At 46.5% G+C, this 13807-nt stretch overlaps 1 protein-coding gene across 2 annotated transcripts; it reads right to left on the bottom strand.

Annotated features, from left to right (window-relative positions):
* Positions 1-1476: 1476 nt before the first annotated feature.
* Positions 1477-10823, bottom strand: tars1 (threonyl-tRNA synthetase 1). 2 transcript variants are annotated; one of them, XM_076033377.1, is made up of 19 exons: positions 10656-10823; positions 9282-9359; positions 8788-8978; positions 8452-8575; positions 8105-8226; positions 7433-7550; positions 7282-7346; positions 7112-7190; positions 6729-6875; positions 6321-6419; positions 5597-5763; positions 4887-5049; positions 3994-4131; positions 3094-3171; positions 2909-3009; positions 2712-2816; positions 2547-2619; positions 2104-2218; positions 1477-2020 (listed from the first exon to the last, which is right to left on the bottom strand). In XM_076033377.1, the coding sequence occupies exons 1-19, from the start codon at positions 10713-10715 to the stop codon at positions 1872-1874; spliced, it is 2172 nt and encodes a 723-aa protein (XP_075889492.1). In that variant the 5' UTR covers positions 10716-10823; the 3' UTR covers positions 1477-1871. The 2 variants fall into 2 exon arrangements, with proteins under 2 accessions (XP_075889492.1, XP_075889493.1); XM_076033378.1 differs by lacking the exon at positions 10656-10823 and adding an exon at positions 9718-9775.
* Positions 10824-13807: the final 2984 nt, after the last annotated feature.

The following is a 13807-nucleotide window of genomic DNA, read 5'->3' as shown; positions in this document are numbered from 1 at the left end:
CCCCACCACCGCCTCACCTCCTTCCTCTCCCTCCTCCCCTCTGCACAAGTTTCTGGTTCAGCTGTTCCACCTTGTGGTCACATCTGATATAGTGCCGTTTCCACAGACGCGCAGAGAAATAAGAGTTTTGAAAAAAAAATGTTCAAAATCACTTCCCAAATAATAGTAATAATAATAATAATAATAATAATAACAATAATAATAATGATAATAATAATAATAATTTTCTTTAATTGAAATTGACAAATGAGTAACACATGCACACAGCTTTTATTAAAACAGTGCCATCTCTTTATCTATAACAATAAACCTTTGAACTGAACAGTTTAAAAACTCGCAGAAAAGTCAGTGAAGACTTCAGAATTTAAGTGTTTCAACTCTAAAGTCCCAAAAATCAAAGCAAGACTTTACACTGAAACCCAGTGACATTTGACCATTTTTTTGTATTTAAAAAATGTAAAGGGAAATAAATACATTGGCTCAACAAGGTTTGGCTGCATGTTTCCTCACTGAAGGGAAAGGTTCTGGTCTGGTTCGCTGCCATGTGATATTTCGAAGCATCTGGCACTTCCTTTCACTGAGACACTCGACGGAGAAGCTGATGAGAATAAAAATGATGAGGAACCTTTCTGCTTCACACCCAGATGTCTCTTCTCTAGAACTATCTGTCGATTTCATGTTCTTACCACAAGGTAAGTCCAACTGGGCTTTTCTAAACCGCACCGTGTGTTGTGGAGGCAAACATTTATTTTTTTTTATAACAGAAGCAACTTGCTCCTCAACACATCTAACAAAAGAATCACTTTCATGTCTTGTGTTTATCCCTCTCATCTGTGTGCCAACAGGCATCCTTTCTCTCTGAGACCTCAAAGTTTGTGTTTCCAGCAGACGGCTCACAATTCTCAGGTATTTATCCAAGAGTGTTTGTGGCTGTATGTACAGCTGGCAGGATTATTATTATTATTGTTTATAGGTAACATGTACCTTTGATTTATCCTTATGTAACGTGTGTAAGCCAGAGGCCCCATTACATTTGTAAGGTTTCCGAGAATCCAAATATTATTAGAAACTTCATTTAAGCTTCATTTTTAACGAGGGAAAAGAAAGCCTTGATTTAAGAGCCAATAGGACGCCTTCTTTTACATGAGCATACAGGAAGCTTTGTTTTCCATGAACCAATAAGAAGCCTTTTTTTTTGCAAGAGCCAATAGGAAGCCTGGTGAGAGGTAAATAACAATAGTAGATAATAAAAAAAAAAAGTAATAACGATCATAAAAACCTCACTGCTTTCATCTCTCGTCCTCCGGCTCTAAAGCTGGATAAAAAAAAGGGGCACGCATGAATAAATACTGAGATTACTTCAACCTTTTTCTTTATACGGCCCTTTAAACTTGAAAGTCGAGGTACATGCACGTATCAATATTTGCAGCAGCTAAAAATTTCCCTAACTACAGCGAAGGAACTGCAAGGCACAAGTCGATAATCCATCATTTATTTATCAAAGTTGCATCTCAGACACAACCTCCTGAAGACCATGGATACAAATGGTTAAGACAGTTACAAACCACCCCCCCCACCCCCCTTTTTTTTCAAACAGTTGATTGGATACAGAAAACATTTGAGATGTTTTGTTCTTGTTCTTTTTTTAAGCGGTGTCGTTCATCAACTATCACTTTGATTTTTGTATCAGCAAGAGTGATGCAGACAAATAGCGCTACATTATTAATGACATGACAACCAAAAAAATTATAAACGAGAGAGTTGTTGAATTTTTTTGCATTATCAAAAGGAAGCAGAGACGAGGCGCCGCCGTTGACCCGCGTCTGACTTGAACCACGCGACCCTTCCTGAGGCGACAACACGCAGCGTCTTCAGAATTCCTCCTCGGCGTTCCGGCTCCGGCAGCTCCGCAGTTGTTTCAGGCGCTCGACGCACTCCTCCACCGTGCGCTCGCCGTGCACTTTGTTGTCGCGCGTGCGCACGTTGACGGTGTTGCTAGTCTTCTCCTTCTCGCCCAGCACTGAGGAGACGAGGACAGGACTCGTGAGATGGAGGCAGAGTGACGGACGGACGGACGGACGGACGGGAAGTGAAGAGACTCACCCAGGATGAAGTTGTACTGAGCCAGCTGAGCGTTCCTGATCTTCTTGTTGAGGGTGCAGCCGGGGTCCACGTCCACGTCAGTCATGAAGCCGCTGTTGTGGAACTCCTGCTTCACCTGACACACACACACACACGTTGAAAATCAAAATTCAGTCCTGACCTCAGTTGTTTTTTGTGTTTTTACTGAAATGAAAGAGAAAAAAAAATGTATCCAAAACATGTTCATGTAGTGATCTCCATGTCAGATATTTTATTATTTCTAGTTCTTGCATGCCGACACGGTCTGTTCACCGTCGCCAGAGCTTCCACTTCTAAATGTGCACAGGTGAGCAAAAAGCTTTGTGCTTAACTTTGGCTGAGAAAACCTCACTCTCTCGGCGCAGTGAGAATCGATCGACGGTCCGACAACCGAAAAGACACAACAAACAGGTGTCCGTGTTTACCTTCTCGGCGTACTCGTCGCACGTCGGTCCCACAGGGACGACCATCACCTGGCGTGGGGAGAGCCACAGCGGCCTGAAAGCAAACACGGCACATTTTGGCTGAGCGAGTGAGCAGCGTGGGGGTGGGGGGGTAGGGCGATGAAGAGGGGCGGAGCGGTGGCGAACCATTTCCCTCCGTAGTTCTCAGTCAGAATGGCCATCATCCTCTCCACCGAGCCCAGGATGGCTCTGTGGATGATCACCGGCCGCTTCTTGTCGTCACCGTCGTGGCTGCGGAGGAAGGAGGAAGGAGGAAGGAGGCTGGTTATCATCTCCAGTGACTCCACCACTCTCTGACCGTTTGGATGAAGTGGGCGGCAAACCTGACGAAGGTGAGGTTAAAGCGGATGGGGAGCTGGAAGTCCAGCTGGATGGTGGCGCACTGGTGGTAGCGGCCGATGGCGTCCTTGATCTCAATGTCGATCTGCAAAGAAGACCCGCGGACGATGAGCGGCGGCGAATCGCAGTCAAGACGCCGAGCGGCGGCTACGTGGGTCACGTGACTTGCCTTTGGTCCGTAGAAGGCTCCGTCGCCGGGGTTCAGGACCCACTTCTCCCCAAACTCGTTCAGGCTGTTCTCCAGTTGCTGCAGAAACAAAGAGTTTAAAGTTCTGTTGGAATTTCAAGGACCAGCAAAAAATAAATTCAATGAAAAGAGAAGTTTGTGTTGTGTTGCCAAGGTGAACTGCACATTGACCAATAGGAAGCCTCGCTTTGCTTTATCTTCCTTTTTTTCTTTTAGTTTGCTTCTCTATTCAATCGCAGGGAAAGCGTATATAAATATATAAATACTGCAACTGGAGCCGACGCTCTTCCTAATTAGGGACAGAACGCTGACCTGACCAAAGTGAAATAAATCCGTGTTTGAACTGTAATATTTCTGTTCGGTGCTTCTGGGTGTCGTGCATTTTACAGTTGCCTTGCTGCAGCAGTGTTACGTAAGGCCACGCTGCGACCGAGGAAGGGTTCCTTAGAAGGAGTTGCAAGTGTGACATAAAGAGGTCGGCAGTAAGGAAAAGTTGTCGCTTCCACCAAGCAATGTGTTATCGAGTCGTCTGGGATGGATGCTCAAAGTGTTTCGGCCTGATCACACTATCACACAGTATTTAACTCGTGCTTGTAGTGACATTAAAACGTAACCTGATCCTTTGTGAAAATAAGGAAAGAAACCGGAGGTAAAATTGCGAGCCGATCCAAAGGGAGATCATTTTGATTCGACGGCAAAGGAAGACGGCAGCGGCGTCAGACGGAGAATCGCTGGAGACGAGCAAACATCTCCGCTGCACATCAGACGGCAGAGTGAGAGTCTCATTAAAAAGCCACACATTCTGCTGCCTGTGAAGAGGCTTTTGGTGCGGATGATGATATCAGGGATCAGCCGCTCGCGCCCAACACTCCCTCGCACTACCTTCTCAGCCTGGTCCCACACTTCGGGCTCTCCCAGGAACTTCTCGGGCCTGGTGGACAGGTTGAGTTTGAAGGTGAAGCCAAACACGGTGTACACGGTTCGCAGGAAGTCCAGGCAGCCTTTGATCTCTGACTCGATCTGGGAAAAGACGGAATTAAAGGGAATATGGATCATCTGTCTGGACCTTCCAAAAAAAACCAAAAAAAAACAACAACCAGTGTTTCACTGAAAATGAAAAAAAATAAACATTATGCAAATTTCTTGTTTCTTCCAAAATACTGAGTTTAATACAGTTTCTGTACATTTACTTTTTTAAGTAAATATATATATATATTTTTTTAATTGTTAAGTAAATACTTATTTTTTTTTTACATTACAAGGTTTTTTTGTTTGTTTGTTTTTTTAATCTCTTTTCTATATTTGTTTTTTTTTACTTGTGCTGTCTGGCAGCTGAAACAACCAGTCAAAGGTCCAGGGAACCTTGAAGTGCCTGACATTTATTCTACAAAGGCAGAGCTTAAACCAGAGGGGCAGCAAGCAAGGCTGGTGCCGACTGTTCTCCCTTGAAGGGAAACAATCTGATGGAAATGCATTTTAGGGTGGAAAATCTCTTCTTCTACACGGAGACTTTGATTGGTCCATAAAACAGGCTTGAAAAATGTAAGAACGCCAGAGTCCCTGAGAAAAACACTGAAAAACAAATCGATAGGATGGATGGAAGCACAGACAGACAGACAGACAGACAGACAGACAGATAGATAGATAGATCTGAGTACAAGCAGGTTCAAACTTGCAGCGGGGGGAGAAAAATGCAAACCAACACCTTCTTCTATTGGACTGACTGATGAATGGAAGTCGTACGGTGCCGTACGGCAGTTTGAGCTCCGGCTCACCTGGTCCATGGTGCAGAAGATGTGGGCGTCGTCCTGCTGGAAGCGGCGGACGCGGGTCAGGCCCGTCAGCGCCCCCGACAGCTCGTTGCGGTGCAGGACGCCGAAGTCGGCCATGCGCAGCGGCAACTCCCTCCAGGAGCGCGGCCGGTGATCAAACATCAGGCTGCGGTCCGACAGACGCACACATCGTTAGCCACTTTCATCTCAGTTACCATGCAAGCAAACAAACAAATAAATAATTGAAGGCTTCGACGGCACCATTAAGGGCGATCGATACTTGAGTTAGGCGGGAGCGCCTCCACAAATTGTGTTTTCGCGCAAGTTCAATTTGTATTTGGAGGGGATGGCTGGGGTGGGGGGGTGGGGGGGGTCGGAGCAGCGGACCAGGACGTCGGGAGATGCTCTCTGCCGCTTTCACGCTGCAATGCAGCGTTCGCCAGCCAAATAAAACGGGTCGTTTAACAATAGAAAACACTAGAGAGAGAGAGGGAGAGTGAGAGAGAGAGAGAGAGAGAGAGAGAATCGCTCCGCTGTGTCGAGCTGATGAGCAAACTGGGGCAGGTGGCGGCGGTGAAATACGAGCATTCCAGTAGATTGTTTATTAGTTATAATGGAGTTCAATGCAGAAATGAGTGAGTGACCCCAGACTTTTCCACATATATAGTCAGGAGGGATGGAGGCAGGGATGGAGGCAGGGATGGAGGTCTCACCAGTGGCCCGGGCAGTTCATGGGCTTCAGGGCGAAGGTCTCCTTCTCCACCTCGAAGGAGAACATGTTCTCGCTGTAGTGCTGCCAGTGTCCTGAGGTCTGCCACAGCTTGCTGTTGTAGATGTTGGGCGTCACCACCTCCTGGAAGCCCCTCTTCCTGTACTCGCTCTGCGGACAGTCGGCGAGAAGGTGTCGTCATGTCACGAGGCTCTGCAGTCCAGCTCAACTGCAGGGGGCGCCGTTAAAGCTCTGCGGGCTTTTAAGTCTGCTTCACGCAGTAATTCTGCAAACTGCTCCCTTCAGTGTGCGGCGCCTTACTTACTGTCCAAGAATCAACTCAACATTTCCTCACTGCTGGTGATCCAATCGGAGTTTTACAATTGTGGTGGTTTGCTACCAATAATCTACCAATCACTGTCTGCATGTTTGAAAACAACAGATTTTTGTACATTTTGTACATTTCCACAATATATTTAACTGCTTGCCTTAACTTCATCATCTTTTCTATTTAGTTCTCAAGACCAAATCTTTCCCCAACCAAGATTCAACGTAAGCACGCTGAAGGATTTTTACGCGGTCATCAAAATTCAAGTGAACGCAGGGAGGCAGCAGTAATGAAGCGGAAACTAAAACACTTCCCTCCCTTGATTAAAATCTCTCCCTGCCACTTCCCGCTTCACGACCGAGTCCCTCTCTTCTCAGGCGCTCCGGCCTCCTCCACTCACTCGGATGAAGTCGACCAGGGTGTTGTAGATGTAGGCGCCTTTGGGCAGGAAGAAGCAGCTCCCGGGGCTGAGGTCATGGAAGAAGAACAGATCCTGTTCCTGGATGACGACAAACAATCTGTGTTGAATATTAGATAGAGGAGCGGTTCAGGACAAACAGGTTTGGAACAATGCAGCGGCTCAGCAGCAGCGGCCCGTCTGTGAGGGTTCAGTCCGTGTTAATATCTTGCTTGGCTTGCCGGTGCAGACCAACAGTGACCTGGAACAGCAAGGTCAAGGTCGACAACAAAGTCTGGCTCTCCCTTCACATTAAGAGAAAAAAAAAAAACACCACCACACATTTTGGCCCTGATTTATAACCACTGCTGACCCACTGCACCCCCCGCCCCCGACTCTCTGGGTTCATACCCGTCCTAGTTTGCGGTGATCGCGGTTCTTGGCCTCCTCCTGGAACTTTTCCCACTCCTTCAGCATTTTGGAGTCAGGGAACGAGATCCCGTAGATTCTCTGGAGGGTTTCCATGTCCGCCTTCCCTTCCCAGTATGTGGATGAGTTCTTGCACACACACAGACAGACAGACAGACGGCAGGGACAATGTTAGTTTCCACGGTTCCTTTGGGTGCATCGCACCCCCCCCAGAGACTGACACAACGAGTGCTTCTGCTCTGGAAACGGGGACAAATATGTCTGCGGTAGCCACATTTGGAACACGGCCCAACGCACAACTCCTGGTTTTCCTCCCACAGAGGGACCTTGAAGTGAACTGCGCAGCCGACACTCTGAGGGCTCACCTTGTGGATCTTCAGTGCCTTGATTTTGCCAGTGTGCCTCACATGTGGCCCCCGACACAAGTCGATCAACGGGCCGCACCTACAATTCACAACATTGTCTCCTTTGACGGGGCAGAAAATACAACATCTGTTGCTAGCAGCGCAGAAAGCCACAGCCGCGGTGGCCTCACCTGTAGACGGTGGTGGTGGGGGTGGTGACCTTCTCGTTCAGGATGCGGCACTTGAACTTGTTGTACTGTCGAGAGGAGGACGCGTGTTTCACTTCTCTCAATCAAACAGCGCAAGCTTGACGTCACCTTTGAATTGAGAGCTCTGGGATACCTTGAACATCTCCAGCAACGTCTCCTTCTTGATCTCCAGCCTCTCAAACGGTTGCTTCTCCTTCATGATTTTCTTGCACAGGGTCTCCAGACAGGGGAAGTCGTTGCTGGACACGCCCCTGCGAGGAAACACCGACAGGTGAGGCCAACAGCACGAGCAGCCTCCTGACGTCTTGAGGGCCGAGTTCACTCGGACAGAGTTTGGATTTGGCACTGTGGACACCATCAGTTTTGTCCTCCTACTTGAGTCTTTGACTTTCACAAACTGATAACCTAAGCCCTCTGCAAACAAACAGACAGCGTCCTTGGCTTCCAGGCTTTGGAAAAGTTAAAAAAACAAAATAAAAGCTCCCTGGGATGCTATTAGCATAAAAGGAGTTGGTTAAGAAGATTGTTGAATTAATTAGACAGCGCTCTTCATGCTCTCGCGCTGCTGGAAGCCGGGGCAAACGCATCCACTTCAAGCAAAGGTCAAGTAGAAATACAGAGAGGGAGTAAAACATTATGAGGGCGTCTGAGGGCATTTCGAAAGCATCGCTCCAGAGACGTCAAGGTTGGTGACGGGACATTTTTTTTCACCATTCAATGGCAACACCTGCAAATCGCAACTGCATTTGCAAATGAGACTGACTGACGACAATGCATTGACCCACAGATCTGCACTGGGACTCACTCGTTGTCCAGGAACATGTCATAGTAGAAGCCACTCTCAATGGGGGGGCCGTAGCAGAGGCATCCTCCATACACCCTCTCCATGGCTTCTCCCAGGATGTGGGCACTGGAATGCCAGTACACCTGCCGGTGTGGGGGGTGGGGGGGTAAGAACGTGAACCAGTGATCATATTTTAGTTGGTCTCTGCTGCCAAGAGTGTGAACCGAAACTAAACATCAGCAGCTAATTCAGAAGTAAACCCTTCATTTCATCGTCATAATTCATCATTTCTACTCTATTTGCAACTGCAGGGACTAAATAATGACAGTGGCGTCCCGGGGGGAACATGGGGAAGACGGTTGACGTACTGCTTGAGCCTCTTCATCGTCAAATTTCAGCAATTGCAGGCTGCAGTCTTCCTCCAGGGGTCGGTCAAGGTCCCACACGCTGTTGTTCACTTTTGCAATCACTGTGTTGTCAGCGAGTCCTTGGCTGGAGAGAAGGCACAAAAATATTCTTCATCAAGCGTTCTGGGCGTAAACACTGGCAACATGGGTAAATAAGACGGCCGCAAAGAAGCATTGAAGGAAATCAAAGGAATGACTGACGCTGTTGTTATGACTTGCACACATTATTTGTTGGAAAAACTGCTGCGACGACGGCTGCAACAGAAAACTTTTACATTTTGCCTTCTTCTCACCCACCTGATGCCGCTGGCCACCTCGTACGGGGTGGTCTTCCAGGACAAAGCATCCACCACCTTCCCGTCGGGCAGGGTCACCTTGATGGGGACGCTGCTGCTTGCAGCCCTCTCGGCCATCAGGGCGTCGTGCTCCGCTTTGAGCGTCTTGTACAAATCGAGACGCTCATCGATGTACTGGGGCGGTGGTGACAGCTGAGCAGCAAAGGAAAATAAATAAATAATAATGCTCATCATAAAGGCTGCCAAGCCTCCAAAGCATTTACAGTGACATCTGGCTGTTTGGGATGTTTTCACGCATGTATCATGTATGTATGTGTTTGTTATGGAACAAGTGCAATAGTGCTGTGTCATTGTTGGTGATGGTATGGCTAATGATGTATTGTCGGTCGTCACAGTGGTTGTAAAGGCATTTTATGGCACCGCTGCAGAGTCCAGGGGAGAAAACTTCCCTATGCCGGAAAATAAAGTACATGGTATCTTATTTAGTGGCCTTACCTCCACCCTGCCAGCAGAGTCCCCCGCAGCACCTTTGCCTTTCTTCTTGCCGCCCTCTTTACCACCTTCATTTCCCCCCTGGCCAAAGAAAGTATGTGGAAATCTATCAGTTTGATTAGCTGCCAAGTTTACATACATTTTTTACATGGAACAAAGCAAAGGTAAAATAAATAAATAAATAAAATAAAACATTTGTGCAATGATTCTCAATGACAGCTATATGACCGAAGCGCACTAGACAACCTTGATAAAAGGCCTGAGTAAATCTGAGGAGTCTATTAAAAAACTAAATTGGGGAGAAGCTTTTCTCAGCAGCAACGTGCAGCTGTACATGTATCTTTCCCCACTTACTCCCACTATTTACCACTTGGCAGAGATGCTGCCATTCAGCACAACATGGCACAATACCATGGATTCATGATAAGCAAATACTTACAAAGCCGAGCCAGGATGTTACAAAACCATAGGCAGATAAAGCCATTTGATTGGCTGATTTTTTTTTTTTTTTTAGTTTTTTAGGAAAAAAGCTGCTGTTGAACTGCGTTGTGGGCAAGTTCAGTCTTGACTCTTAGTGTCATCCACTACCACATGTGAACAACAACCAAAACAGAAGCTGTCTGTCAACAGTGTTGAGCCTCAAATGTATCTGGCTGTGCAGTAACTCAGGTTTAAGCTAGCAGTCCTCTACATGGACCAGAGGCAAACTGAATGCCTTCAAAGAACAGGTCATAAATCCACAGCTCTGCCACCCATCTTCAATAATCTAACCAGTCTACTCTAATACTTCTTCATTCGCTGACACTCCCTACATTCCAGTACGCTTAACCTGTGTTTCAAAGGGTCGAACCTTCAATCTCAGAACTCTGGGGGTGTAGGGGCAGAATTGTGACTTTGAAATCAGAATCTTCGGCAGATGTTACTTTATTTGCAACTGTGGGAGGACTAGTGCTGGAAGTGAGTTGTCCACTGCATGCAATATAGCATCATAAGGAATAACCAACCAGAAACTACGACAAAACTGCTCAGTTGCACAAGGCTACACCGGTAAACACACGGACTTCCCAGTTGATTATTAGGTTTTAAGAAACATTGGTTTGGTCAAAGTGAAAGAGTCGGGGTTTTCTTTAGCAGGACACATGCTGTTAGCTCTTACTGCACAGTTTGATACTCGGCTTCATAACAGAAACTGTTATTAATGACGGTCCCCAGATATGTTTAAGATTACGCCACTCCAGTCACCTCGTATTTCGCTCCCATGACACGCATGCACCCTCGGCTGGCAAACAGGACTCGCTCGTAGTGACAGCATGTATCTGGCTACAAGCTAGGCTAGCTGACTAATTCCATTTAAACGAACTAGACTCTCAACTTTACCTTGTTCTTCTCGCCCACTTTCAGTTCGCTCATTTTGTCCACGACAGCCTGGTCAGCCATAGCAAGGGAAAAGTTACCCCCACTTTCAGAGACAAGTTGTGTTAGTAGTGTCGGCTGTGTGTCCCGCAGACAGCTCTTCGGGTGCCGCCGGTCGGGTGAGTAAAGATGACGTACCCGGATATTGCGGATGTTGGTATTCTGATGCAATGTTGCCGTATAAGGAAGTGGGTGGGGTTATGTCCTTGTAATTCAAGAAGAAAAAAAATCCTTCCTAAATTGCAAGATGAAGAACCAGAATTGCGTGGACATGTTCATGTCAGTGCTCCCAGTAACATTGCATCACATTTTCCTTCGGCCTAAACAACGAAAAAGCGATTAAAAGTACAAAAATCTATTCAATTTGTTACACAAAACGTAATATGGAATTATTGTTTAAAATGTTTTTTATTTATTTATTTTTTTATAATAAACTGCAAATCAATTGCGCAATTTTTTTAAAATTTCTTTTATTTTTTATTTTTTATTTTTTGCATCTTCAGTTCAGACAACTCTTGTTTCTCAAAGTGTGTGGCGCGAAACACCGGGCGGGGGGGGGGGGGAATGGGGCGCCCGGGGGAACTAATGTTTTCACGTCGCAACTTTTTCCACGGCGGAACAATTCACAAAAGTGTCCAGTAGGTTGTACCTAAGAAAAACGCTGCGCAGGTACACAGGATGGACAAATGTTTGACAGGGACGAAAAGTCCGGCGGTGGCCACTGTTCTTTGTTGTTGATGGTGTCGTTCACGCCACACTTGAAGCGGGGTGCACCTCCACGGCAAACACCTTTACCGTGTGGCAGGTAGAAAATGTGATGTTTTCGCATCTGGTGACTGATGCTGTTGATGTTGTCAATTTTATCAAAACAAGACCCCTGAAAGCGCGGCTATTCTCTGCACTTTGTGAGGAGTTGGGAGCACAACATAAATCTGTGTTGTTTCACAGGGAAACCAGGATGGTGGATGTTACAAAAGTGGTTTGCAAAAAAAAAAAAAAAGTTATTTGTACAGCAGAAAAGTGAAAGGAGTATTCTGGTTTAAAAAGTAATGCTCAGGGTTCTTTTAATCTGTGTGCTTACATTTCTTTTCCCATTGCTGTGTGCTACTACTGCTGCTGGAAGTGTTATTTTCCCTGAGGTAGTCATCCCAAAGGGATCAATAAAGTCTATATCTATCTATCTATCTATCTATCTATCTATCTATCTATCTATCTATCTATCTATCTGTCTGTCTGTCTGTCTGTGATGTCACAAAGAGTGATTTGCTAAACTCACACATGGAGTCACTGCCCATAAATAACAAAGCTCATTCATAGTCATACGAATCGATCAGTGTTGCCGCTGATAAGATGCCCACTGGTCGCCCTTCACATCCAGCCCCTGTCTCACCTTATATTTGTCCTACACTTTGGTTCAGCTGTGTTTCAAAAGCGCCAGACGAGTTGTGCATTTCAATCACAGTCAAGCAGAGCTTCTAAACTTCTGGCACTCTCTGAGGGAATAAAGACAAGACTGCCTAACGCGATGCTCCCCTGCTGTTACTGGTGGAGAGAATTCTTGAATAATTAACCCTGACTGGAAGAGACGGGCAGCCTGTTTTGCCTCCGCCGTAAACAAAATCCCAGTTCAGACACATGGCGTGTTCAGAGCAGGAGGTTCAACCAATTTGTAATTACAGCTCGTGCAATAGAAGTGCGATTATTAATTGATACTGTGGCTACGTACCTGCGGTCGATATAAATAATGATCTGAATCCCTACTGCAGCCTTGCACTGCGCGTTGCTTTAATGAAGGTATATGTCAAATGAGAAGCCGGTGATTATCATTCACGGTGAGAACAGCGTCAATACCAAACCTCCTTCGTCACATAACTGAAGTGGTGCATTGACATATAGATGATTAACAAAATAAAGGAGTGCAAAATCAATACGCAATCTGCATCTACCCCCCCCCCCCTCCTCCCACCCCCTTTTTTTCCGCCTTTATTGCTGCTGCCATTAGGTGTCAGCAGAGAAATGGTGAGGCAGACAAACATGAGCCAGAATCTTTGCACACTCTGCCTGCAGTTTTCAGACTTGCAGAGTTCCGCAGTTCACATTGTCACCTCCCTCACTGAAGTTTTGATGCAGCCAGCTTTTGTCTTCGGGCTCTCCGGAGAGCAGCAAAAAGCCCTCCTGCTTTTTTTTTCTTTTTTTTCCCCTCCACTGCGCTCCACATCCAAACTGCAGAGGCGAATACATCACGGGATGTGTTCCAAACACGCCATAAATGTTTTATCACCCCGCTGTAACTTCATTTTTTTTGCCCCTATAAAGCGTATGAGATCATCAGTCAGTGTATAATCTGTCTCCCATGGAACATTTGTCTCAAACAATGTTTAGTCACACGACTCTGCAGAATTTATCATTCAAATAGCTCTGGGCGGTGCACTTTAAAGGCTGGCTAAAGCCACCCCAAGCCTGCTGCTCCCTAAGAACAAAGAGTTGGAATCTGTGGTGCAACAGATGTAAAATCTAAAGCCGTAACAAATAAACGAACTTGCGTAATGAGGCCGACTGTGGGAACAGGAGGACGGCTTTCAAGTCGAGAAGTGCTAATACCTCTTCAGAGCCCGTAATGAGGGTCATTAGCACCCTAAAAACCAAGTCTAATTCGATAACCCAGAGCTGTGAATAAGAACAGCCTGGTGTGACAGGCCTGCCTGTCGCTGGGTTTTTTTGCACCAAGGACAAGCTGCAGCCGAGGAGATGCTGCAGATTCTGCTCCCCCCACATATACCAGAGATGGATGACATCGGGTCATAGACAAGGGCAGGAGGAATCAAGGCGAGACCCAACACAGCAGACAACCATCTGCAGCAAAGTCCTTCATGAAACGGCCCGATCATCCTGAGGCGAGACCAAATCTCTTTCTGCGCGTGCGCACACACACACACGCACACGCACACACACGCACACACACACACACAGAAAGACACATGCATTACCATAGGGATGCATCTCCTTTGTCTCATACAACTTTCAAGTGTTGCCAAAGCTGCTTTCTTCTCCTCTGGCTGGAGCTCTTTTTAAAGCCAATTCATTTTGTCTGTGTGCTACGCCTAAAGCACCAACAT

Source organism: Nelusetta ayraudi, unplaced genomic scaffold, assembly GCF_046127955.1.
Source record: "Nelusetta ayraudi isolate G7.1 ecotype Tasmania unplaced genomic scaffold, CSIRO-AGI_Nayr_v1 ptg000041l, whole genome shotgun sequence".
NCBI classification, from domain to species: domain Eukaryota; kingdom Metazoa; phylum Chordata; class Actinopteri; order Tetraodontiformes; family Monacanthidae; genus Nelusetta; species Nelusetta ayraudi.
The sequence above is the reverse complement of the archived record's forward strand: the minus strand, read 5'-3'. Positions and strand labels throughout refer to the sequence as shown.

Excerpts from the sequence above, each read along its gene's own strand:
- tars1 (XM_076033377.1), bottom strand. The coding sequence starts at position 10,715 with ATGGCTGACCAGGCTGTCGTGGACAAAATGAGCGAACTGAAAGTGGGC. Across the intron at positions 6,420-6,728 it reads ATCACCGCAAACTAGGACGG|GAACAGGATCTGTTCTTCTT; the intron begins GTATGAACCCAG and ends GTCGTCATCCAG. Across the intron at positions 3,010-3,093 it reads GAGCCTTCTACGGACCAAAG|ATCGACATTGAGATCAAGGA; the intron begins GCAAGTCACGTG and ends TCTTCTTTGCAG.